Source organism: Channa argus, chromosome 20, assembly GCF_033026475.1.
Source record: "Channa argus isolate prfri chromosome 20, Channa argus male v1.0, whole genome shotgun sequence".
NCBI lineage: Eukaryota > Metazoa > Chordata > Actinopteri > Anabantiformes > Channidae > Channa > Channa argus.
This window is the reverse complement of record NC_090216.1, coordinates 9,543,958-9,570,719: the sequence shown is the minus strand read 5'-3', so window position 1 is coordinate 9,570,719 and position 26,762 is coordinate 9,543,958. Positions and strand designations below refer to the sequence as shown.

The 26,762-nt window shown below is 41.6% G+C and overlaps 3 protein-coding genes across 6 annotated transcripts in view; 1 reads left to right on the top strand and 2 right to left on the bottom strand.

Moving 5' to 3' along the window:
• Positions 1–14,440, top strand: part of afap1l2 (actin filament associated protein 1-like 2) — a 33,774-nt gene extending 19,334 nt beyond the window's left edge. For 2 of the 4 annotated variants that reach the window (XM_067488240.1, XM_067488241.1), the window contains exons 4-20: positions 241–332; positions 6,776–6,887; positions 7,693–7,812; positions 8,207–8,412; positions 8,922–9,101; positions 9,197–9,277; positions 9,363–9,447; positions 9,599–9,703; positions 10,100–10,311; positions 11,455–11,600; positions 11,700–11,811; positions 12,130–12,384; positions 12,472–12,745; positions 13,072–13,245; positions 13,320–13,507; positions 13,693–13,872; positions 13,959–14,440. In XM_067488240.1, the coding sequence (XP_067344341.1) occupies positions 241–332; positions 6,776–6,887; positions 7,693–7,812; positions 8,207–8,412; positions 8,922–9,101; positions 9,197–9,277; positions 9,363–9,447; positions 9,599–9,703; positions 10,100–10,311; positions 11,455–11,600; positions 11,700–11,811; positions 12,130–12,384; positions 12,472–12,745; positions 13,072–13,245; positions 13,320–13,507; positions 13,693–13,872; positions 13,959–13,985 (2,549 nt within the window). In that variant the 3' untranslated portion in view covers positions 13,986–14,440. The remainder of the gene's footprint in view (positions 1–240; positions 333–6,775; positions 6,888–7,692; positions 7,813–8,206; positions 8,413–8,921; positions 9,102–9,196; positions 9,278–9,362; positions 9,448–9,598; positions 9,704–10,099; positions 10,312–11,454; positions 11,601–11,699; positions 11,812–12,129; positions 12,385–12,471; positions 12,746–13,071; positions 13,246–13,319; positions 13,508–13,692; positions 13,873–13,958) is intronic. The other 2 variants (XM_067488243.1, XM_067488244.1) reach the window with 2 other exon arrangements.
• Positions 341–3,395, bottom strand: LOC137105715 (kelch repeat and BTB domain-containing protein 13). The gene has a single exon (XM_067488246.1). It carries the CDS (start codon positions 2,688–2,690, stop codon positions 1,188–1,190), a length of 1,503 nt encoding a protein of 500 aa, XP_067344347.1. The 5' UTR covers positions 2,691–3,395; the 3' UTR covers positions 341–1,187.
• A 21-nt stretch (positions 14,441–14,461) lies between the features above and the next one.
• vwa2 (von Willebrand factor A domain containing 2) lies at positions 14,462–26,668 on the bottom strand. Its single transcript, XM_067488245.1, has 14 exons — positions 26,498–26,668; positions 24,134–24,195; positions 21,908–21,982; positions 21,033–21,166; positions 20,838–20,947; positions 18,870–19,067; positions 18,610–18,743; positions 18,265–18,394; positions 17,598–17,653; positions 17,375–17,482; positions 16,704–17,285; positions 15,758–16,309; positions 15,416–15,538; positions 14,462–15,048 (listed from the first exon to the last, which is right to left on the bottom strand). Exons 2-14 carry the CDS (start codon positions 24,183–24,185, stop codon positions 14,921–14,923), a joined length of 2,382 nt encoding a protein of 793 aa, XP_067344346.1. The 5' UTR covers positions 24,186–24,195; positions 26,498–26,668; the 3' UTR covers positions 14,462–14,920.
• Between the last annotated feature and the right edge of the window lie 94 nt (positions 26,669–26,762).

Below are 26,762 nucleotides of genomic sequence, written 5' to 3'. Positions count from 1 at the left end.
TATTGTCTCAATGCTTTTACAAATTCTCCCAGTTGAAGCGTTTATGCTCAAATGAGGATTAAGAATATCAGGAAGCATTTACATGTGTAGGAGGCAACTAAAAGTAGCACACAATAATAGCATTGGATGACTGAATTGAGACTTGTGTTCAATACCTATGTGCAAGTTTCTCAGTAGTCAACACACTGTAAATGCAAGAACATATTACACTGACGTTCCACTCTCAAATTTATTACCTAGATGCCAAATCAGATCCCTTGGTGAATGGAAAAGCAGCAAGACATGTACCTGTCCCACAGAAGAGCCTTCCTGACCTGCCACCCCCAAGAGCAGTAAGTTATTGCCAGCTTGATGCATCAGATTGGATTATTGGTGAAATGTTGTAATACATTGGTTTTGGTGGTCTTTGCCACGGTGGTGGGAATGATAATACCAAAATTTACCCTAATAGCCCTGCTGACCTCAACAGAGTACAGAGAAAAGTTTAGCCAAAGTCATTTTATTGAACTGTATACGAAAGCAGCCCAAAGTACATTAACAGTGTTTTGGTCTTTTGTTAACATGACAACATTCCCATCCATAAGCACCTTTGATTTTGAAAACAAAGTACTATATATGATCTGATTGCAGGATAGCCATTGGTTTTTAAAATATCAAATCAAATGCAGTTTTCCACAATATAAGCCAAAAACAACTCTCACAACTCTTAGAGTCACAACCCCGAGGTTATGTGAAATGTATTCTCCCGCAGAAACAGGTATTAAACACTCATGGGGCAACAAACCAGGGGAGGTAAGTATGAGAGAGAGCTGTGCTGTGTTTTATGTTGACGGGAGGCCAGTGGCTCCTGAGTTGGCCCAGTGTGACTTCAGGAAAAACAGAGCGAATAAGAGGTTTAGAACATCCCCTTATTACCTTTGAACTAAACACACACTCAGACTCAGACACACACACACACATAAACTACAGTAGCAGCTGTTGCTAATCAGAACAAATATTTGGTGTCAGCATGTGTGCATGTGTGTACAAGTGTGAGTGCATGCAAAAGTGAATGCACCAAGACAGACTCTGGTGTCACTGTAAAATGTCCACATTGTTTTTATGTTTTGTTTTTTACTCCTTCACTTACATTGTAGTTCAGAAACCCTTAAAAAGCATCACATTGTTTTTTTCCCTGTGCTATAATTTCACAGTTGTGGTATAGCTTCCCCAAATCCCTCAGTTGTTTCTTCTTCCTTCCCTTGTGCATCCAGCTGTGGTATAACCGGTCCCATCTTGGGAAGCCTAAGTAAACATGTCCACAGCGAACCACTCTTTGGAAATCCTTTCATCTGCCTGCAGGGCTTCCATCCATTGTCAGTGATGGTATATTGAAGAGTTAACATGTGTTTGACTGTAAATACTGAGTCCCCTCTTATCATTGCAGTGAACAGCGCCCCCTTGCTGTTTATGTAGTGTCCGGGCAGGGCTGTCCACTGGCCTGTCGTGATGTTGTAGCAGTCTATTAGACAGCGCAGGAAGTCGTCACAAGGCCCGTTACGCATTACATATAAATTGTCCCTGTGGGCTACCATACAGTGGCCATAGCTTTGATTTCTGATCATTGTGGTGACAAGTTTCCATTCATCTATTGCTGGCGTGTATTCGAAAATATCCGTGGTGTCTGGTGGCTTCCAGAAGCAAACAAACATCCTCTGTCTTGCAACAGCACAAGCTGCCGAAGCTATAGGTCTTGGGGCCTGTTGTATAAATGTCCACTCTCCTTTCTTAGCGTCATAACTCTCTGCTGTGGAAATAATTCGTTTTTGAAACTCCCCACCGATGGCATACAGTCTGCCTTCATGCCCCAAGAGAGTGAAGTCATATCTTTGTTGTTGGGGACCAGGAAGAACAATCCAGGCCCCTGTAGCAGGGTTGTAGCAAAAGCTGGCGTCCACTGTCTCTTTACCATAACCGTAAACTCCCCCTACAATGTACAGGCGATTGTCAAGCACGGCCACGCCAGCCATGGAGGTGCTACAGAGAGTTGGCAGGTTTGTCAGATGCTTCCATTCTCCCTCTTTTTCATCAAGATAGCAAACAGTCCTAAAGCAGTCATGCAGCATGTCCATAGAAGGAGAATGGGTACCTATTGCAATGTAAGCAGAAGGGGACAATGACTGAGAATATTGTAGCAAGTCGGCAGAGATTGTATCCTCTGCTGCTTCCTTCAGCTCATCGAAAGCATCACATAGGAAAAGAGCAGCACTGTGAAAGAGTGCATGTACCCCAAAGATGGAGGCAGCCTGGTAAAGCAGGAGGCAATTGTCTGAATCGATAATGTCACAAAGATGCCGCACCAAGCGCGGGACCTGCAGAAAAGCGGCGCACTCAACAGCGTCCACAAGCTCATCTGCATCACTGATGGTAGGAATCTCTCCCCTGCAGACAGTGAGGGCTATGAGAAAACCCCTTGCATGCACTCCTCCCTTCAGACAGAGCTCATCCTGTTCACTTTCTGTCATCCCAGACTGAAAGAGTGCAGCAAAGTAGTCGCTGTACCTTGCCAGCAAGGCCCGCTCGACAGTGAACCAGCTCTCCTCCACCCTCACTCTCACCCAGCCCGCCTGGTGCTCTCGGTCCTCTAGATCAAGGGTTGCATTCCCAGCATGAATATCCTGGTTGACTCCCAGGCCTTGAGGCACTTCCATGATCTCTTAAACCGGGGTCTTTTTTTTTTCTTTTCAAAACAGGCTCTCAAGTGACACTATAGCATGTGAGTCAAATGTAGATTAGCCATTTTTCCCCGCAAATGGAGGGTAAATAAAGATTTGTGAAAGTTCCATTGCGTCTGCACGGTCTGAAAATAGACTTGTACTATAGATAGCAGCTGTGCCATGCGCAAGTGTCATGAGGGAAAGGAAACTGTGGACATGTAGAGTGAGTGGTAATGTGGCTGTTGGCAACTGGTGATTATCATTAGTACAATATGACCGGCTATTACATTATCTGACAGAATTACTCCTTGAAATTCAGTTTAGTTTGAAGATGGCACATAAATATTTATGCATACAAGTGTGAGAAAACTAAACATGGACCAAAAGTAAACATAAAAACATAAACATTTTACAAAAATTCAGAGGAGCAAAGTTTTTTTTTTGTTTTGTTTTTAGTCTATTCCTGCGCCCACCACAATGTTGATTTCTCACCTTTTTTCATGCTAATTTTAGCTGTAAAATGTCACAAGCAGAGGAGTGAGAGTTAAAGACCCAGATATTTCTCTCGAATGTGGATTTCTAAAGCTGAGCCGCCCTGATTATTTTTATCACTACCTTCTCCTTTGCTCTGTGCTCCCAGCAGGGTTTTTGATACAGTGTGTGTGTGTGTGTGTGTGTGTGTGTGTCTGTGGGTGTGTGTGTCTGTGTGTGTGTCTGTGTGTGCGTGTGTGTCTGTGTGTGTGTGTGAATGTCTGTGTATGTTTTTGCTCTGCCGGATTCTTGGCATGGGAACCAGGGATTTTCCATGTTCCTCTGACTTCGTTTTTTGGGCTCTTTTTCCCACTCTTTACCCTAAACCCCTCCACCACACCCCTATTTCTCCTCCCCACCCCCACCTCGCTTTGTTATTTATTCTCTGACTCTTCGAGGCATTCCTTCTGCACGATGTTTCTGTGATGAGGGTGTGTGTGGGAGAGAGAAAGGTGGAGGTCCAAAGTGACTGTTACGGAGCTGGAATAGTTAGAGTCCTCTTGTAATAGAAGCATTAACAAGACACACACCTGACATGTTCCTTCCTTTTATTTTCATATGAGTCTATGGACTGATTCGCTGTACTCCTCTTTAGTCTTGGCCTAAACAACAGGCAGATTTAGTTTTGTGAAGATGAGTGAAATAGAGAGATAAGGGCGGGTGGGCGGTCTGGGGGGCTGCTGCCCTGGAATGCTTGCCTCTTTGTTTTAATTAATAACAGATGCCTGGGCTGCTGTTTTTTCACTGCTGAGCAGTTTACATTGTAAGTGCTATTGTGTGTGTGAAGAATGGTTTTTAAATGAAAGCCCCATCAATTTTTGGGCTTTTGAACACACACAAAAATGTGTTATGCCCAACAAAAGATGGCATTAAGTGGCATGGAAAATTGTGTGAATAGCTTTGGGCATTACTTAGCTTTGCAATCTGATCGATCTTCATCTTAGTCACAGTTCTACAGAAACATGATGTGCTTCAGTTACAAACACACAAACAATTGGGATGTTTTTGTGTCAAACAAAATTATTACACATCCACTGTGCTTGTGGAAAAAAAATGAAGAAAATACTGGTGTAACCAGTTTGGTTAGTAACCAGTGTTACAGTATCAGACCAGCATATCACATTGTCTCAGTAGTTTCTTGTCATTGCATCACTTTGAAGACATAACATTATAATTTACATTGCATTCTAATATTTGTTTGTGCTGATACATGCATTATGAAAAACTGCTTCATAATCTATAACTGATGTTAGCCTCCTCAAACCGCAGTGATATTATCTCTGTCCCAGGCATTTCTTCATTGAGCCTTTCCTCCACTTTTTGGCAGTTGGGCAAGTCACACAAACAAAGTCTTCGTCACTATGACTGCATGCGGACCGTGACATGACGCCAGTTTTTATGACAGACTTCTGCATCTGGGGCGCATTACGGGAAGTTTGTGAGTTCACTGATATGATGTGATGGGAAATAGAGCTTATATGCAGGGGAGTCCTTGTTTACCAGGAGTCACTGGGTTTGTGTCTGACAGCACACATCAGAAATGAACATTTAGTGATTTTATTTTATACAAATTATGATGAGGTTTAGTTTTTTTTTTTTTTTATTCTGTAAATCCAAGCTAAACCAGTAACTCTTCTACTAAAGCTAGTAAACACCAAACACAATATATTACTGCCTTCTTCTTGAACTTTTTATACAGTGCTAGACAACAAACATTTCTAGACACCAAACATCATCAAACTCCCAGAGCGGATTTTTGAGTTATGTTGCAAAAGAGGAATGCTGCACTCTACAGCTATGTCAAACTTTATGTGGAAGGGAAACCAAAGACATTTGGACCAACTGACGTTCACTCCTAATTAAACAAACTCTGATCTTCTACAATACTTTGGGACGATCAGTTCCTACATGATTTACGAAGCGCCTTTGCTCTGCCTTACGGGTTATATATCTGTGATCTTGCAGAGAACTTGACGGCCTTGGGGGAAATAAACTGAAAATAAAAATATACAGGCATCTTGTTTAGATCAGGGGTGGGAGGAAACATGTTCTCCCTGTGCTTGCGTGGGTTTCCTCACACAGTCCAGACATGCATGTCGTTTTTTTAAATGCTGACTCCAAGGTGTGAATGGTTGTCTGAGTGTGTATGACACTCTGTTTTGGCTCTGAGATAGACTGACAACCTGTCCAGGATATACCCTGCCTCTCGCCCTATGACAGCTGGGATAGGCTCCTGTTGCCTGTGACCCTAAACAGGATAAGCGGTTACGGATAATACATGGATGGATGTACATATATTTTTTTATATTTTTATATTTAAATTTTTTTGTGCAAAATTAGTTTAAATAAGACACATGAATGATGGTCAAAATAGAAATGGAAAAATGAAGTTTTAAGATTTACAACTTCAATATTGTTGAGAAAACGAGTTTAACAGTATGATAAGCTCCAGTAATAGTGGAGGGCTCCAAATTGTGTTTTGAGGTTCTATATGTAGCTGATTTACCAATGAAACTTATTACCAAATTAAATATTAAAGCAATGAAGAGACTGTGAATGAACTGAGACAAGCAGTAGAGAGTCTGGTGGTTTCCAGCGGTATGAAAAGGACCAGATAGTCTTTACCACACAGGAGATGAAAAGAAAGACAGAAGTGAAGCCAGACTGCTGATTGATTTGAGGAAATCCAATGGGCCCACACACACACAGACACGCACACATGTGTAAATACACACGCCCCCTTCTCTTTTCCATGCTCACGCAAACACACACAGCCTGCACGCTGTCCACCTCTGAAGGCAAACATACGTGTTACGTTACAGTGCACCAGGTCAGAGGAGGATCAGTTACACACGGAATTCCCTACTTAATCCTGAAGTGAAATTTTGATTCGCCGCATGTTCACCTTGGGATAGCACATGCTAATAATGTATCATAGTGAACATTATACCTTAGAGTCAAACACAGGTTTTCCTTTAATAAGTGGTTGATTATCTTAACCATAAGTGTGATGTCGCATACATTTACCACCTGTGGATTGGACACAAGAGAGTACTGTAGCTGTTAAGCACCGTCAGTTTCCTTCTCTCATTTAAGTGATCGACCACTCATGACTACGCTGGACCGCTTCTGTCCAGTCCGTGTTACCCCTACAGGGTTTTCCTTCATGCTGCTTGGGGCTCCTGCTCTGTGTTGCAGCAGTGGTTTTTATTATATTGTTCAATTTTTTGATCAGTTTTAGAAGAAAGGAAAAAAGTAAAAAAATCCTTAATCGGTCTCTTCAACATGTCAGCGTCTCTCCCACACTCACACTCACCAGCAGCGTGATGACCGGTTCTTCTAACGCCGGCTCACACGATGACATGCCAACTTGCAGATGTGGGAGCCAAAGACAAGCTCCTCTTGGATATATGGGAGCTATATATCATTGTTGGATATCATAGCACTGGAATAAAGCAACATTTTATAATCCATCCCCACTTTCTGTTTTCGTGCTTTTCTTATTTTTTGTTCTCTAATCTTTTCCCCATCATTCTGTCATCTGTCAGGGTGTGGTGGATCGGGAGCCTTTCCCTTTACCTGCAGTTCCTGCTCCAGCCTGTATAGACACTTCAGAGAGTTACTATGAGGAGGCTCAGCCCTATGAGGAAACCATCAATGGTAAGAACTCAGTGTTATGTCTCCCTCAACATACCTATTTAGATTTAAAACTAATCTAAAGTATTTAATCTTCCTAATGAATTACTGCAAAGTCATATGAAAGAGGGAATAATTCCTCCTATTAAATCATGAAATATTTTTGCCTTTTAACGCTGTTACATCATCAACTAGTCATTTTTGTAGCTCACCTGTTTTAATACTTTATATGTTTCAGCCAGATGTTGTGAACATTTCAGTCGTTGGCTCTGTTCTAATTGTTATAATTTAGCCATCTTTAGGTCTTAGGTTTGAGCTGTTAAACAGAATGGAAACAAATTGTGATAGCAGCAGGTAAGTGCTCACAACAGAAAAAGAAATTTCTTTCATGCACTGCAATACATGCACCTTATTCCAACAGAGGTCAAATGCTGAGAGACCACAACCACTTTCTATTACAAGCAATGTTTGGCGACAGCAATGCAGTAGGTTAACATACATATTCACTTGTGGTACATAGGTTAAATTATACAGTTTGCCCAAATAGAACACAGATATACACACAGCTGCTAAAGTATTTAAGATATAGCTATGTAATTGATACCGAACATCGCTAGATAAATATACATACCTGTTGTGTATTTGTATAATTCAGAATAGTTTTGTTTTCTTGTTTCAGAGAAGTGTTATCTATTTACAGCAGGTTGATGCTGAAACACTACATTTGCAAACAATGAGTTCTGTGGTTTCTTGCCTTTAAGTGTCTAAAGGCATTTTCCTGTTCCTCCTTTTCTTTTTCTCTTCTCCTTCTCTTTCTTCTGCTGTGTAGATCTGGATTTTTTCAACCTCCTCTCAGGGCCCTGGATGCGAGTGCAGAGCTCTGACAGTGTGGTATATGCTGTTATCACCGGGGGTAGATACCTCTCTATCAGAGGACCTGTGTGTTCATGTGTGACATGTTTTGGTCTTGCTATCAAAGTTATAGCCAGGTTGTGCATGAGCAAGCACGTGTGTCATCTGCTCCTCATGGTCATGAACAGGTTCTTGCATGTAAAGAAACAGTTGCCAGCCAACGCTTGTGACAGACATCGTAACTTGTCATGGCTTATCAAGTTTCCTCTCATTTTAACATGGGATCTTTGTCCCGCCTCTTTCCATCAGTGCTGGAAATGTTCATTTGCATATTTATTTCAGATCTAAGGGTCACGGTTTCAGGCATTAACGTCATTTGGCTCCTTGCTCCTATTATTACGGACGTTTATTTTTAACACTATACCATTTTTCTCCCAATTGATTTAATTTAATAAGTGATTTTATTGCTGTCTCTGAATTTTGTTTCCTAGATGACGGGGATGCTGTTAGCAGTTCATATGAGTCCTACGATGAGGAGGAAGTGACCAGAGGAAAGTCAACACAGCACCAGTGGCCATCAGCTGAGGCTTCCATTGAGTTGATGAAGGACTCTCGGATATGCGCCTTCCTGTGGAGGAAGAAGTGGTTGGGACAGTGGGCCAAACAGTTGTGTGTCATCAAAGAGCATCGCCTGCTGGTGGGTAAAATCTGAACTAAAGCCCCAGTGAGCTTTCGTGTGCAACCGTTATGCTCATGATGCTTTTATGAAGCACAGAGTTTGTTTATATTCCTCAATCGTAACTTGTTCCTTAATTAAAAATTGTAATATTTGAATTTCAACTCAACATGGAAAATCATAACAAAATAGGCAAAGCCTTATAATAATTTGGAGACTCCATGTGACGCGGACACAGGTCGTCCTTGTTTTGCAACTTATTTTTAGGACTGGAAAATATTTAACATGTAAACAAGTGCAGTCTTTCGTTGTTCTCTGCTTATTTAGTCTTACAAAGAAGCCTCTCATAACAAAGAGATGAAAAGCACATTGCACAGGTTGTGGGACTGAAAACCTTAATTAAAATACATCTTTTCACTGTCTTTCTAGATTACATTAAAAAATTTCGATAAAGTATAGGTAAATAATTACTGATTGTTGTAACACTAACCCATTTCTTGGAAAACTTTAACCATCTCTGCCTCAATCAGTGTTATAAAAGCTCGAAGGAGCAGACACCTCTGCTGGATGTGAGTCTGCTGGGCTGCAGTGTGGTCTACAAGGAAAAGCAGCTTAAGAGAAAAGAGCACAAGCTGAAGATCATTCCTGTAGGAGGGGAGGCCATCGTGCTGGGCCTGCAGAGCAAGGAGCAGACAGAGCAGTGGTTAAAGGTAAGCCATGTTAGAAATTCATCGTTACTGATGATGATTTGATTATAAAAAAGCTAAATATTCTGACATTAATCCACCTCCTCTTGTTTGTTTAGGTGATTCAGGAGATCAGTCCAAAGCCAACTGAAAACTGTGACCCATCTGTGTCTGACTCCTCAAGGCTCATTTGTACTAAGGTACACATCTTTTTTTTTTTTTTCATCTGCGCTCATAAAATATAAATGGTTAAGAATGTCTCAACTAAATTACTAAAATATACAGGGAGACCAGAGTGAAAGATACTCGGTAGCTTCAGAGAGCGGCAGCAGCACTGACAGCCATGCTGAAACACCCGAAAGCAAAGATGGTGAGTCACTCCATAACTTTTTATTTCTTTTGTTTCTACAGACACTGTATATAATATGTTAGACTCAAGTCTGTCTAACATATGTGTAGTTAAATAATAGTGGAATTTAAAAGCCCAAAAAATGTTTGTTTATTTCTTTTTTTTTCTGCAGTGAAGAAGAAATCTGGTGCAGGCTTGATGTTCAGCAACCTTATAAACATTGGCAAGAAAAAAACGTCTTCCTTAGAAAACCCAGACAAATGCGTGGACACATCAGGTGAGCCGTTTCTATGGCCGTGCTGGGTGGTATTTACACGCCAGGGTAAACAAATGTGACAATAACACGAATATTGCATTAAATTTTCATTTTCAAATGTTTATATTAACATTGACTTTCATTTCAGCCTTAGATTGGGTCAGTTATTTTTGTGTTGAAACTATAAATAGAAATATTACTAACTATATATTACAACAATTTGTAAAGATTTAAACAATCAGGGGCTTTATGACATGTAACAGATATATTAAAATCACTGGTGGTAAAGTCTAAGGGTCAAGCGAATTTGTTTTGGTAACATAGAAAAATAGATGTAAATATTGTAATTCTCTCTCTGTTCAAGTGTACAGTATTTGACACGTATCTCATAATTAAGTTAGCCCTCTTCTCTGTCAGGCTACCTCAACGTGCTGGTGAATAGCAACTGGCGGACCTGCTGGTGTCTAATCAAGAACGGTCAACTGTGGTTCTACCAGGACAAGGGCAAAAACAAAGTGAGTCAGCCAGCTGTGAGTCTGGAGGGCTGCAGTATTTTGCCTGACCCCAGCCCCGAGCACCTGTACTCCTTTAAGATTAACATGGACGGCACACAGCTGGCAACCCTGGAGGTAAATCATTTTCTGTTTTTTTTCCCTCCGAATGTTCAGGGTCACGATAAGTGCTTGGTGAGGGTGTCAATTATTTAGAGGTGCAAGCATGAAAAATAGACCATGAGATCAGATTCGCATGCAGTATTTCCTCTTTTCACTTCATGTTTGCCTCAAAATGAGAGCTTACTTTTATTTTATTTTGAGCAGTACATTTACATTTAGTCTTTTGGAAGATGCCCTATTCCAATGCAAAGTAAACAAGAAAAGGACGAGTCAGGGAGAAAACACTGAAAGCAAAGTGCAATGAGATGAAACCACAAGTTGAAGACGTCTGGAATGGGAAGGGAGTGTTTAGAGAAAAACACACACTGTGTCAGCACTTCTCAAAAAGAGAGACGGTGTACGTATAGGAATCCTAAACACCAACGTGTCCTCATTTGCAAATCTCTTTCGGCTGACATCAGGTTTTGTCTATGTAATATAACGCATGTGTGCACACAAGGGTGGTCTGCCTGCTTGTGTGTGTGAAGGGTGTGGACGTACTGGGATTTGGGGGACTAATGCTTCGCCCTCCTCCATTAGGTTTCCAGTACCACCCTGCTGCAGTGCATTTTTTGGTTTAGTACTTATGGTTTTCTTTGGGGCTTTTTTTAATTTATGTATTTATTTGTCTATACTTTATCATGCATTTAAATAGATAGCATTCCAAACCAACAAGTGCTATTCGGTAAGCTCCCCAAATGGACTGTGAACATGCTATCTGTTTGTAAAACTGTTTTTAGATGCCTTACTGATGTGCATTTGTCAGTCTTAAGATGTTGGCGCTTGCTTGTGAGACTTCTTTAACTAACTGCCGGAAAGTTGCAGAACAAAATGCACAATCTGTCTGGAAATAGGTTTATGGACTATTCATTAACACACGTTACCCTTTGTTGTGTTTCTTGCAACGTGTCTTAGTTGAGGAGTAGATGGTTTCTTCAAAGGGTCTTGCGTATTGAAATACTGCTGGGATATTACGCTGTAGCAATCTTGTTATTAATACAAAGAGATAGCTGGCATGCAACATAGGCCATGAAAAAAACCAATGATGTTGCAAGTGCATGGTATGTACTGAATGCACTTTCTTCCACTCTTTCCTCTCTTCTCCCCCACCCCTCCCAGGCTAAGACATCGGAAGACATGGGCCACTGGCTGGGCCTCTTGCTGTCACAGACCGGGACCAAAACTGACCCAGAGGAGCTGGCGTACGACTACGTCAACTCCGAGAGGGTCTCAAGTATTGTCAACGCAGCCAAGACTTCCCTATAGTGAGACCCTCACTTCCGTGTGTTTAAATGGAAATATGATTCTGTCTGAATGTATATAAGCAACACGTTTTTGATTGAATTGTGTGTGTGTCTCTTTAGCTTCATGCAGAGAAGATATTCTGAGCCAAACACCTACATAGATACGCCACCATCCATCCCTCACACCTCCGATGACCTGTACGATGATGTGGCATCTCTAGCTGATCCCGAGGTGTGTTCAGGGTTAAAATGGACTATCAAGTTATCTGGGACCTAAAACATTTATTCAAAATCAGTAGACAGTATTATTGCATTTATCAATTACATCCCCTTTGTCCAAAAACAAACTAACTACTTTGTCTACTTACACAGAGGGTCACGAGGGTCATTTTGGGTGTGGTCGGGGTTTGTTGTTGTCGTTGTAAATGTGTAACTTTTCTGAACTGTTGTTTCGTGGACAGTTTTTATTTCAGTTTCGTTTTTACATGGACTCACCATTTGTGAGCCCTTTCTGTGTCTTAACTTCTCCAACTACTCCCATGTTATACAGGATGCTGAAGGGAGCGGCCTCCCTGACCCAGAGGACAACAACCTTCAGGAAAATAATGAAACATGCACACAGAATGCCAAGGACTCCACGGGAACTGAGCATGACAATGAAAACAGGATTTACCTGGACCTTGTTCCTGTGCGCTCCTTCCTCCATACATCCTGTGCAAGTAAAGTCTCACCTTCCAAAGACACTTGTGCACCTTTTCCAACCCCTGTAGAGGACCAGGAGGACTCCTCATGCCAAACTAAAGAGGTACAAATAGGAATGTATTGTTTCTCATGCATAAATACGACTGCAATTGAATAACTGCATATTATTTACTTTATTCTGTAATTCCAGGTCAGTTCAGCGAACCTTCCAGAGCCAACGGCAGTAGTAAATGAAACAAGTTCAAGCTATGCTGGCTGCAAACCAGAACAAGAGCGCCCCCTTACTCCCACTTCTCACCCACAAACTAAACCAGTTAGGTCCTCATCCCAAAGCCAGGAGACAACCAAAAAGATGAGCCTGGGAATCCCACAGGTCTTAATCTCTGCTGGGGGACAGAAAGGCCCGACTACAGCTGGGTTTCCTCACAGCCCTCAACTGCTGCGACCAAAGGCATATACAATGGGTGAGTGGGGGGGGAGTTAACATTACTATTAACTCACACACCTTTTTATTTGTTAAGTACTTTTAAAACATAAAGCATGAAATGATGTTGCTGCTTCTTTCCTCCGCACTGACTTTCTCTCTGCACTTACATTACCACGACTCCCTCTAGTGCAAATCTGCCTGCTCTACAGCTTAAGTTGATAATGTAGAAATAGTGTATAATTGAAAGGAAAAATAGGCTTTAATAAAAATAGCTTTTTTTGCCAGCGAAGCAAATGTCAAGATCAACATTTAGTATTTCTTTATGTGTGAGTGTGAACCAATATTTCAATCTTTAATTATCAGGGTCCACTGGTGCAATTGAAGTGAAACTGGGCAGGAACCGCACAGAGGCAGACGTGCGACGCTACATCGATGAGCGCGATCGTCTTGAGAAAGAAAGGGAGGAAGTGCGGAGCAACCTGGCAAACCTGAGGAAGGAAAGGAGGGACACCAAAGAGGAGCTCAGTGCCTGCCAAGGTGAGTCTGCAGCACATGAACCTTTGTGAGGTTTTAACTGATCTGTGCGACTGATGGCTGTTTGTTGCCCGCAGACCCCAAGCTGCAGGCCTCATTAGAAGCTCGTTTGAAGGAGAAGGAGGAGGCGTGTCGGGTGGCAGAGCGCCACAGGGTAGAAGTGGAGCTTCAATTGGTGGAAGTGAGGGAGAGTCTGAAGAAGGTGGAGTCTGGGCCTTTCACACTGGGAACCACACTGGACAGTAGCCTCCAGGACACACCGACTGTTAGTGCGCTGCTTCTACAGTCTGACATGTTTAACTATTTCAGTACAAGGATTTAATCACAAAGATGAACGTGGAAAATTGATTTATATGAAATATTTCACAAGCGGCACAAAGCGGCGCTTTATTTAAAAGAAATCTAAATCCTCTTAAAGTTACTAATATCTTTCTGCCATTTGACCCTCAGCCTAAAGCTGCGGCTCTGCCTGCTGTTCAGTCACCACCGTCACCATCGTCAGCCCCATCCCAACCCTCCAACAGCAACGTCAGCGCAGACTCAGCTTCACCTGTCAACTCTGCCGCATCTCTAAAAAACAGACCCGCCTCCATGATGGGCACAAAAGGCAACGTTCTGCAGAAAGCAAAGGTGAGAGAACACAAGTCTCTGAAGAACAAATCACTGAGGTATATCTTCAAGCGTGGATAACGGATACACTTTCTATGTATTTACAGGAGTGGGAGAAAAAATCCACCACCTAAACCACAAACACCCTGTGACTGTTGAAAGTTTCTCTTTGAACAATTGTCAGCAACAGATCAACATCCTCCCCTCTCTGTAAAGTCATCTCCTCCTTGACAAGACTATCAAGAGCCGATCACAGAGCCAAACAAGCAAGTCTTTCCAAAAACCACTGGATTAACTTCATTTTAATAACTTTTCAATAATTTGCCAGAATGTGGAATTTGATGTAGTAGGATTTTGGTGAGCCGAACAGCTGTTCATGATAACGATGCACAAATTGAATGTTTCAACCATGCAAATCAGCCAGACATTTCAAACCACTCCAGTTTGAGACAGTATGATGACTCTCTACTAAACTGGCCATTTTTTTACACCTTAGATTGTAGCTTGGTTCATATATGCTGGTAGCCAAGATGTAAATATATTTACACCATTATTCAGCCTTTTGGCTCGTATTGCTAGCTAAAAATGCACTTTTTATTAAAAATAAAAAAATGTACTGACAACAAAACTGGCTTGTTGTTCATAAAAATATCTTTTTTTGACTTTAAGCTGTTAGTCCAGCTTGTGTGCTGTATAAACAATATATAATACTGGGTAAGCTAAACTAACAAACTAGCTATATTTCAAAGCACTTGTGGTAATTATGAATTAATAATATTCAAATAATGGCAGATATACATTATGATATAAATGTTTGATGTAAACAAAAATAATACAAATACAACACGAGGCAGTTACAGTAAATATAACTATAGTAGTCAAATTTCACAACAAACTAGGAAACTATAGACAACACCATTAATACACACAGTCCAGTTAAAGGCACTTGTTGAAGCCTGAGTGTTGGGCTTGTGGGCGTTTTTTTCCTTTTCTCCATTGCGTATCTGCAAACGTCCGTTTGTCCGTAGGTTTCCTTGCATAGTATGTGCATTTACGTGTTTACAGTGCATCAGGCAGCACTTCTCCTCCAGTGTAATTTGTAGTGATGCAGGAGCTCCTCGTGGCTCTTCTTCCGCCTGCTCTTCTTCCTCAGACCATTGAACCTGGGAAGATCTCCTCTGGAAGGCCTGTTGCTCTCTACCAACAAAACCACAGAAGGAGTCACAACTTCTCAATGTGCAAACAACTGTGTCCACACTGTGTTTTTGATCTATTCAACCATGTCTATCGTTACATTTTCTTTGGTAAGATATGGTGACACTGTGACAGAATCCACAGCTCTAAAAACAGGAAAGTAACACGGTTGGACAGACGGCTAGATGGGTCTTAAACGTACCAGAGTCAAATAGAAATGCAGGTTTCTGGTCTGAATATTGGCAGTGTCTCATTGTGTTACACCCTTTGCTAATCAAACGTTCTGATCAGCATTTCTTGAGCTGTGCCCAGAGATATGAATGAAAGAAGAAAGAAACCAGAAAAGAAGACTTCAATTAACGCCACTGACTTGTTTCACAGTGTGGTCCTTCATAGCCTTGGCACTGACAACGGAAGCTCCCTGCTGAGAGGATGCAGATCCCATGATTCATACAAGGGTTGGGCTTGCACAGGTTTACCGGGTTTTTCACCTCTGAAGGAAAGAAAATTATGACAATTATAAGCAGCCAGACTTATGTTGTTTAGTGTCGTTTTGTGATTATGGATTTATGCATCTTTTATTTGAAGACAGGTGAAAGGAACTGAGGGAAACCAAGACATACACATTTTTGCCTTAATCAATCTCTTACTCCTATGCATACAATAGGTAATCAGTCCTGGAACAACTAAAGACATTTCCCTGTATTCTCACCTGAACACAACATCTGCACCAACACATCCTCAGAGTACTTGAGATCCTCATAAGATGGCAGAGAGATCACGTGATCCTCTGAACCAGCAATCTGCAGCAGCCTCTTCCGCTGCACATCGCCGATGCCGATCACAAACAGTGAAACTCCATTGTCTCTAATCTTCAGGGCCGGCACGGTAGCATCATCCCCACCTGAACCATCAGTCACCACCACCACAGCCTTGTTGACTCCAGGTCGTGCACCTTTAGCCACTGTCAGGACATTGGAGTGGATGTGGAGTAAAGCAGCACCTGTCGATGCCTCTCCGCCTATGTAGTCGGCCTCATCCACAGCCTTGAGGATGGCAGAGCCGGTGTCATAGGTGTCTAGGTTGAAGACTGTGTCGGCTCTCCGACCATAGGCCACAAGTGCCACTTGAGCTAGATCACGATTGATGTCGAAATGGACCGTGAGGCTGCGCACAAAGTTGCGAATGGTGATAAAGCTATCAGGGCCAACACTGCCCGAGGCATCCAGGGCAAATACCAGGTCTACTGCCTGGCCCAGACAACCTGGAAACAGACAGATTACATTTTTTATTAGTAGGTAAAACATCAGATGTGACATTTCAATACTATAGATTTGAATTGTAGAAATTTATATTTTTTTAAAAATCAAATGTCAACCAGAAAAATAAGTCTTGAAAGATGAAACATAAGGTTTTCCTTTATTAACATTTCTACATAAATGTTGAACTACAGGTTTTGAGTTTACATGGCATTTCCCAAATTACTTGGATCTAAATGCAAAATAAATGCCATAAGGATCCAGTCATTCACGTTTGGAATGACTGGATCCTTATGGCATTTATTTTGTCTTTTTTTTTAGTTCACAATTTACAAATAGATAAGAAATAGATAAGAAAATATGCAGCTTGTGCAGAATATATGAATATGCAATCGGTACCTTGTGTATCCACAGTGCAGATCTTGGCCTTGAGCTCAGGGACCTTGGCATTAAAGCCATCATGTGAAGAGTACGTGAGAGTCCTCTGAGGATTTCCTGTGATATTATTCAGCTGTCCCTTTAACGAGTCTGGTCCCACCCCTATAAGGAATATTTCTCTGTCCCGTGCATATTTTGAAGGTTCTACCACCTCATCAACAGCTGAAGTGGCAGTAAGCAGCACCACCACACGGGGCAGATCATCCGATACGTCAGCAAAGACCGGCGCACTTATGAATCCGTGGCGTGTGACATAGCGAAGTGCCTGTCCTGTCCGGGTCTCACCACCTATCAGCGGAAGCATATCCACCGCCTGAAGCAGAGCCCTCAGGTTCCCTTTGAACTTGCCAACTGGGACTTCCACTCGAGGCTCGCTACCAAACACTGCCAAGCCAACTTTACTGGGGCTGTCAGACCCAATTACTGTCTGAAGGAAGCGTTTTAAGAAGGACTTGATGCGGAGGAAACCTTCCAAGGTAGTAGTGTCGGAGCCCTCCAGCAGAAATAGCAAGTCCACTGAGCAGTCCAGTGACAAAGCAGGAGCTGAGGAGAGATGGAGGGTTGGTTTAGTTTTAGTTCTCTGCATTAAAACCTTGTTCATATCTCAGAATTTAAACAGACAGTGAACAAACCACAGTGTGGGTCTCCTCCATAGCCAGGTGAGCACACACAGTGGTAGCCCTCTGGACCTTCTGATACACACGTTCCACCGTTCAGACACGGCTTTGAATCACAGGGGTCTACAGTGAAGAGGAACAGAATGGCAGGAAGTGAACTGTACACACATCTGAACAAAGTCACACCATCAAACGCAGTAACAGGCAGCGAGGATCAAAGGCAGTTTTGTTCCTGTACCTGGACAGATAGTCCGATGGCAGACCGTCTGATGTCTCTTGAAAGCCTTGCTGTACCTGGAGTGTCACATCTTAACAGTTAAAAATCAATATAATATCTGGATTTTTTTCTCTATAAATCATATCATATTCTCCCTTATAAAACTGCCACTATTGTCAATACTTGATCTAATTTTTTACATTTATTATAGCAGTGGTGCTACTTTTAGCTCTAACTAAAAATGTCTAATTTCAATATTGACTTCGTTGGGGAAAAAAGGAAAGGGGAAGATCAAATGACAAAGTTATAGCTCTAAACATTAGCCCCATTTGCTTCAGGCCATTTGACTGTGGTAAAGTTGCAATGTTCTGTGAAATTAATTTTATCAAAGGCCATTTTAATTTGCCCTGGGAGGGTCTGACAGTACTGCAACACCCTGTTTTTATTAATACACCCACAATGACAACACATGGGAGTTGCCCTGTTCTACAATAGTCTTGTGGGTCATTGAGCAACACACACACACTTTTCTTTTTTTTAAAAACCAAACCATAGTGTATCCAATTTCAGTGTTTATGGGGATGAGTGTAGAAATTAAAAAAGCCATTTTCTCAAAAAGACAACATTTGAGATTCTGCCCCAAAGACAGAAGCATTTGTACCTGTGACTTTGTGTACTGTACATTCACCTGTAGTAGGGGCAGAGAGACATGTATGGGGAATGTCCCCTGGATCCTTTCCAACACATGAAATTCCCCTGCAGCTCCTTCACCGTCTCCTGTGTCTTTCGCTCACAGGAGAACAACTCCACCTGACAGCCTGCAGAACAGGACAGGAGGAGTGGGATTAGGGTTTGAAAGAGAAGGGATAATGTGAGATGTTGGGAGTGGATGGGAATGGAAAGGAAACAGAACTGAGATCATTACAAGATTTGCTTCATTCCACACACGAAACACCCGATTATATTATGATCATTTCTAAATAATTTACACCTTATGAAAAATGTCTATACAAGCAGTTCAATGGAGTCCCACCTGCGGGTTTGGCATCACATAAAGAGAAGGTGGTCAGTGTGGTGGACAGGCCGTTGACAGCATCATAGAAATGGTCGGCAAAGAAGACGTGGCTCTCCATCGGCTCGCTGGCTAGAGCATGTAGCTCCTCCCACCTGAACAGCAGGGAAAAAACAAACAAACTCCTAAAACTTAAAGATTTATCAATGTTTCCTGAAAATGGTATTTTATGCAAAAAAAGTAATTTTTCATTTGTTATTCCTGGCAACTATCAAACAAACCTGGGGTAGCGGAGGCCCACAGCAAACAAGACTACGCCTGTCTCCTTGAGCTCTGCCGCCGCCTGCACCGCGTTACCCTGAGACTTCCCATCCGATAAGAGGATGACGATCTGGGACACGGAGGAGGAGCTGCGACCACCTGGGAAACCCTTCCTCAGGATGTACTTCAGTGCCAGGCCTGTCTGTGTGCTGCCTCCCCTGGAATTTTAAGAATAATAATAAAACAATAATAAATAAGAACAGATGAAAAATGGCAGAATACGTGCTACAGAAGCCAACAAAGTGTTATCACTGCCAAAGTAAACCACAGTACATGTTTGTTTGGATTCTTGTTTTGGTTCTTGGCCTACAAAAAAAAAAAAGGTGCCTGAGTGTTGGATAAGTTTCATCACCTCAGGGCTTAAGAAGCCAATTTAAAACCTATTACAGGTTATTTTTATTTTCAAAAGGACGTGTCACTCAGAGCAGGAGACGCTTTCAGACGTCCCATCTACACAGTGAGAAGCACATCTGCTGTTCAAGTGAGGACAGAACTGCTGAAACAGAAGCTGTGATGTTCAGCCATCTCCTCCTGTTTCCATTTGTTGTCCCCGTTTTCAGCCACAGCTGCTTGAAGATTTGCTGAAACTATGAGACAACAGAGCAAAGAACACAAAGGCCTCCGGGCATGATTTAATAATCTTAGCCCTGTTGCATAGATTTGTCAGCACAGGGTACTGGGTCCTTTGCCTGCAAGTGCAAAATAGGGATTTCCTCCTTTCCTCATCACAATGAAAATGATGGATAAAGATTCATCTTATGGTTAAATAATTTTAACTTTACTTTTTGGTGGTAAGATATTGCAGCTGTTTGGATATAAAACTACTTGCTAATGAGACGCTACAATTTTCAGTCTCTGTGCTGTTAGGAACAGTATTTCTTTTGTTTCTTTTGTTTTCTTTTAATCATATTCTTGGTAAGATTACGATACACATTTTTAAAAGCAGAGTACCAGGATAAATATAAAGTATTTTGTTACATTTTAATTCTACAATGCTTATTTGATTTGACAATGACAAGCCAAAATAATATTTCCAACTTGTGAACAACACACGCACGCCCGCCCGCCCGCCCGCCCGCACACACACACACACACACACACACACACACACACACACACACACACACACACACACACACGGTTAAATTACATCCCTCTTCCTCAGCTTATGCACTTACCAGTATCCAGGTACCACCTGTGGTGTGGCTCTAATCTAAAATTAATTTGTTTTCTGTTCCAGAAAGCATTAAATCTTACTTTGTTTCTGGATGTGTGTATATGTGTGGATTTTGTTTGAGCATAGGTTTGACCTTAGTCCTGTCCTAATCACTTAAACCATCACATGAACTACACTGGAGATTCAAACCATATAATTATCACCTCTGAGAATCTATATGTTTAAAATAAATATCCTCTAAAAAATACTGTAACAGGATGTTTCCTATTTTTGCCACTGTCCATAAATGGATTGCTGAACAGACCTAGTGGAAGCTGGTCCAGAGGCCCAGCCAAACACAAAAACGACCCAAAGAGAAGTAGACTGACAGGAAAATGATAATCTACAACCGAGATCTGCAACACTAACACAGGTGAGACAAAAGCTTAATGCCTTTAGTAGTAAATGTATGTTTTGTACTATCTTGCAACTGACTAATGATTAGCTTTTACACAGAGAGCTGAAATCAGGCTGAAATGACTAAAGCAACTATTTTCATTCTAGCACAAATATGAACCAGCTTAAACATCAATTAAAGGCACGACACAGTGTACTGGCACTGCCCTCAAGGTCTTCTACTGTAATTGGGGCCCCTTCTGACCACCCGATGGGCTTCACTGCTCGACTCTCTTTGGCTTGCATTTTCACTTGCTGAAGTCTTTTGAATCGCAAAATATTATTTGACTTAGATGATGCAAGAGCAGGGACACACCTGTAGGAGATTTTCTTGATGTGCTTCTTTAGCTCTTGTTTGGTAGTGTACGAGTTCAGGGAAAACTCCAGCTGAGGTGTGGACCCAAACTGAATCAAGCCGACTCGCACCTGAAACAGGGTGGAATTACATGAGTTCTGACTGATATGAGACAAAGATGGGAAGAGAGATGATAAGAACAGACAGAAAACAAACCTTTTCCGGTCTGATGTCTAGAGCTTGACAGAGCTGAATTGCGAAGTGTTTAGACCTTTCGAAACTGGCCTTCCCCACGCTGTAAGATCCATCCATGAGGAAGAGGACATCCATGGCGGCCGAGCACTGCATCACTTCCCATGGAAGCACACACATGCACAAGACAGAAAACAAAAAGTTAAACACACTGGACATCTGGGTCCAAACTCATATTCATGCATTTACACACTCTGGCAAAGAGCTCCCATTCTATTACTGTACACACCCATCATGGGATTATCCCAGTTATCTATCTATCTATATATATATATATATATATAAATACCTTGATATAATAAGAGAAATACAGCATAGCATGCCAGAACTCTATTATCTTTTCCTGGGAGTCCACTCACAAAACCATTACCAAGCAGAAGCTCTCTCATGCCCCTGCTCTCGCTCCCTCTCTCTCATGCATGCTTATACTCGCTAGCGGCATAAATACTCTGTGATGCTGCTGTCATGTTAGAATGTGCAGATAGTCATGAAGAGGGCCATTAGGGACAGTTAGTGTGTGCCGTCTGTCTGTCTGCCTGTCTGCCTGTCTGCCTGCCAATTACTCTGTTTACTCAAAAATCACCATCAAACAAAGCCAAGCCAGCACCTCAAAGATTATTTTAAGGTGACTGATTGATTTCAGGTTACTACAACTTAACTACACTGTTCCATCCATCACCTCAATGTCACTGTCAATGTTATGGGCCAAATCTACCAATGCAAATGCACATTTCTCTGGTAAATACCTTGAACTCTACATCATTTCTTGTGGTGCACTAGTCCAGTGTATCATCTCTTAACATTCTCAGTGATAAACATTAGTTTGGTACTGTACTCACCTTCTCCTGCTGAGTTGATCTTCATAATGGTCTCACGGCTGGTTTTGATCTCCTGCACTGAAGTTCCCTGCTGCGCTAAAAGAGACAAACAACATGAAGGTCATCTGAATGTCCACACTTGGAGTATCTAAACAGTGACATGAACACAGTCTCGTGTACAATATGTGCATGGCACAAAACATATGTCATTCAATGTAGATATGGACATACATGCTTGCAGTAGCCGTGCACAGGTGTTGGTTCTGTTTAACTGAAAAAAGTTTATTTATCATATACATCTCTTTAGTTTTTCAGTATCCTTACTGTTACACAAACGCCTGCATTTTGACTTCAAACTCCCATGCGAGTTACTTCACATAGATAATTATTTAAATTCCCAAAAGAATATTCTACCATTCTCATTCAAAAACATTATTAGAGCCTCAGTGATGCAAAGTAAAACAAAAAATAGTAGCAATCTGTCCCTGAAGCCAGAGCCATTCAATGACTCCCACTTGATCCCTTCTGTGATTGCTAATTGAGTATTTCAAGCTAATGTGAGTGGACAACTGAAGGAAACCATTCTTTCACTCTGTTCAGCTGAAAGAACGATACCCCATTCAGGCACACGTACTGCCCCAGAGAGGGGAGAGGAACACATGATTTCCTGGTGGGAAACCCATGTGAACATGCCCTGTTCTCCCTGGTAACAGCAACGGGCCACAGAGGCATTTGTCCAGCACAGACACAACGCTTGAGTGGTTTTACAAACATGCATCTCTGCACTGAGCAGATTCCAGTGTCTGAATAGCACAGTCCACCTCCTCAATCAGACAACAGAAAGCTCAGCTCACTCCTGTCAACATTTTTTCATTTACTTGAAACAGCTGATTTCTCCTGTAGTGAGTTCTTCAAATGTCAAAAGAGCAAAAGAAACAAAAAAGGGCTGAAACATGAAGGAAAATTTAAAGAGCACATCTGCATCGGTCAATTTAGTACCAACACTGATCTCATGAGCTTTGAGAAGAGTTAAATTTGGGACATGGTTACAATAGTGTCTTTGTTAAGAGAAAAGTGCAAATGTAAGACTTAATCCGTAACCAAAATGTCAACAGTGACATTAGAAAATCTGTTTATTGCACACACTTTAACAAAGCTACTCAAAACTTCCAGACATGGTTCTTAATGAGCACAGGGAGCAAATTCTTTATTGGTAAATTTTAAAAAATGCAAAACAAAGTTACTAATTTATTTAAAATTTCTATTGACATCCTTAACTTTCTATAAATTCTACCATCATGACGTCATAGGGGGAAATTAGTAAAATGAAGAAAAATAAAGTTGAAAAACACCAAGTACCACCTGCAACCCAGAGGCCTTCTCTCTGACATCTACAGAATCCTGCCCCTTTCATCTGCCCCTAATTCTATAGTCATACACGACCCTATGGTCCTCTTGATGGTGAAAGTTTAGGGGCTTCTCAAGTTGGGGCCCCACTGCACTGACCAAAAACTCTGCGAACAAAAAAATAGCAGGAAAATCAGGAGTAAGATAAGGAGTGAGAGTTTTCTGGTCGAAGAGCTGCTACGTAACTGGCATCAATCCCATCATAACGTAAAAAATATTGTGAAGGCTTTGTATGGAAAACAACTGCAACATTTCTGTTTTGTCTGCACAGGAGGAATGGGGTGTTTTGCTCAAGTTCAAAGTCGCAAATTGGCCAGTAATAAATAGTTCCGATGGTGCTAGAGCTGTCATTTTTGAAAACAACGCAAAGATTATATTGCCCTACAACTCCTGTCTCTCCCCTCAGGCAAATACCAAGGTGCTCAGGTCCGACAGAACAACTGACAATACTATAATAAAAGCCATGAATGGACTGTGGGGGGAACGAGCAGTTTTAAGCACAGGAGGCAGGAAGCCATTTTGAAGAGATGGAACATAATGGTAATTCTTCAGCACTGGAGACCTAACATTTAACAAGAAACTGTATTTTTGTAAGTCTTGACTTGTACTTTTAAATGTGAATGTACAACAGCAAAAGCTGTTGGTGAGGGTCCGTGATGAGAGTAGAGGTAAATTCTCCAAATGGTTCTGACTTATCAAACACAACTAATGATGTTGGCAGATTAAAAATGCTGTATTGAAAAACATGCTTGATCTAAACGCTCCAAATAAAAGAGAAGCACAGAAAGTGAACTCAAGTGAAACTGAATCCAGAACAGTAATAAAATCATCATGACCGACCATGAAGAAGCAGCAGTGTTAAGAGGAGGGACAGATGGATATCAGGCTGCATGTCTGGACACCTGGAATGATAAACAAAGACAAACACATACAGGTTAGGAACTGGGTGTGGACATGAAAGTGAGTTTTCATTTGAAGGTTTCTTTTTAACAGGGTGAGTGTTTGCAGTATGTTACTTTATAGTAAATGCAATGCAATCCTTTTTCCTCACACTGGGGGTCTCAAACCCCTGGGGTAGAAGCACCAGTGTATTTTATCACAAAACCAAATGTCAAGCATGAGTAGTAGACAAGAAAAACTGGTTTTGTACTCATTTGTATGCTTGTTAGTCATGTTTGCCTCTTGAATAAATCAAGCAGTAAAGTACTTGAGTACTTGTTTTTTCAGTGAAGTGTATGTAGAGCCCTTATGTTTCAAAAGAAGAAAATGAAGAGGTGCCTGATGATTGATAGAGGATCTTGGCGTTTAAGTGATTGTTAATAAAATGGCACCTTGGGCTAAATCTGCATTTCACGGGTACTGCTGAAGTACTCTTCAGTACTCTTTACCACAGACCAAACTGATAGGAGATATAATGTGTGTCAATTTGTTCAGCAGTAGGTTACAAAAATATGAAAACGTGCATTTTTAACCAGAGTGTAAAGCAGCTTATACAAGGAGAAACCCCACTAACCACAGCACACTGTGTATATCCAAACACACATCACTATACTAGAGGTGCCCACACACAGACATACAACACTTCACACCAGCATGGGGACCAGTCAGTATTTTGTCTGGGCCAGAGTTAATAATAAGCTCAGGCTGAATGTTTTTATCAGGAATGTGTTAAATCACCAAGTATGAACTGAGGACTGTAGGTCCTCGCACACTTTTTATACAATGTGGATGAAGAGGTTAAACCTTATAGAAACCACATTATGCTTTTTGGTATTTTTACATAAAACTTCATTGTTTGGATGCTGTATGAACAGGAGGAGTAATCGCTTAATAAAAGCTCTACTTAATCAAAGGGAGGGGGAACTGTGGTGTATGATCATTATGGACACAGGTCTTCCTAGGACCTTAGGGAACTGACCACAGGGGTTAAAAATTGGTATAATAACATTTAACAGTGCCACCTCTTTGGTTAAATGTTTATTCTGTTTATTGTTGGGTACACACAAGATGAAAGGCTGCAGGTAAGGTTCGATTACCTCTGGCTGCTGTCAGTATCTGAAGTGTTTGTGTAGGTTTATAAAAAAAAAATAATAAAAAAAAAAGACATGCACTACAATATAGGTAAGGCTGTGTGTTTTTTGAGACAGAGATAGAATTGTGTGCAGGATGGAGCTGATTTGAAGGTGTGCACTTCGCACGCACACACAAACACACGCGGATCTTAAAATTGGCTGCTTCTTCACAAGCATTCTTCTGGACCCCCAGATCCCTCATTTTGTCGGTCGGTAATCACATCTGTTCTGTCTCCAGGGGAAACTGTGCACCATATTTCAGCAGTGCAGGTTCCCACATTGTTGTCAGGATTCAAACTCTTGATTTCAACAAGGTACATTGCTAAAAACGTACCTTGGTTGGCAGGTTGGAAAGTGTCTCCATGCTGTAGCCTACAATTAGAAAAAAGGGGGCCAACTTCTGGACCAACTTCAGACAAAATCTCTAACCTGTGGTTGCAGTTGTGCCTTGAGAAGAATCCGAACACTTTAAACGACTGGAGGGGGAGTTACGTGAAATAGCTACTTATAAGACATAGGAACAAAGTGGAAATCTTTGTTCCCCACATGCTGAGAAGGGTCTGGTTAAATAGAACGACTACCTATAAAAGAAATGAAGCTGATCTTGTTCCGGGATAAAGTGGATAGGAACACAGAAGAATGCAACAGTGTCTCAATTGCATTTACCTTTATCAAACAAACCCTTACTAGCTGATCAACAATCAATGAGAAATGGAGAAATATCGAGGTCCTTTAAACACGTTTATTTCCCTTTGGAACTTCTGTGTAGCTTATCTTTACACATGTGATCACCCTTGTGTGTCATGGGTCGAGGCAGCCAGAAGATGGGGCCAGAGGATATGACTGCAACACGCAACCGAAGCAGAGATCTGATCAAGAAGCTAAACTAAAAGGCTGAGCACTTAAATACGAAGTATTTAAGAAATGCATTTAGTAACACACTATATTGTAAACCTCAAGTATTTTAATTGACAGGTGCACTGCATCACACTGGCCCACATCACCAGTTTTTTACTAGTCTCTTAAATATTACAGAAGGTACAGATCCTGAACATCCAGAAGTACGCGCCGCTACAGCAAAGTACACTCGATTTTAAAGGAGTCCAATAGACCCACTCCAACATTCTCTTACCATGTGATGTTCAAACTCCGTCAGTTCAGAGTTGTGGTCTTCTCGGTCCCTCCACACACATTTGGATCCGCGCTGCTCTGGGATCTACAGTCTTCGGACGGGAGGAGGGCAGCGACCCCACCTACTCACCATAACCACCTCTTAAGTACCTGCGCCGGTGGCCTCCTCTCCTCCCGCACAAATATGCGCACAGGGAGGAGCCAAAATACCTCAACTCCTCCAGCTGACACTCCAATAACATTCTAAGTAAATCCCGTGAGCGCTT

Coding starts and splice junctions, on each gene's coding strand:
- LOC137105715 (XM_067488246.1), bottom strand. CDS start 2,690: ATGGAAGTGCCTCAAGGCCTGGGAGTCAACCAGGATATTCATGCTGGG.
- vwa2 (XM_067488245.1), bottom strand. CDS start 24,185: ATGCAGCCTGATATCCATCTGTCCCTCCTCTTAACACTGCTGCTTCTT. Junction 18,395..18,609: donor ATGTGATGCCAAACCCGCAG/GTGGGACTCCAT, acceptor CCTGTTCTGCAG/GCTGTCAGGTGGAGTTGTTC. Junction 17,654..18,264: donor TCTCTCTGCCCCTACTACAG/GTGAATGTACAG, acceptor GTGACACTCCAG/GTACAGCAAGGCTTTCAAGA.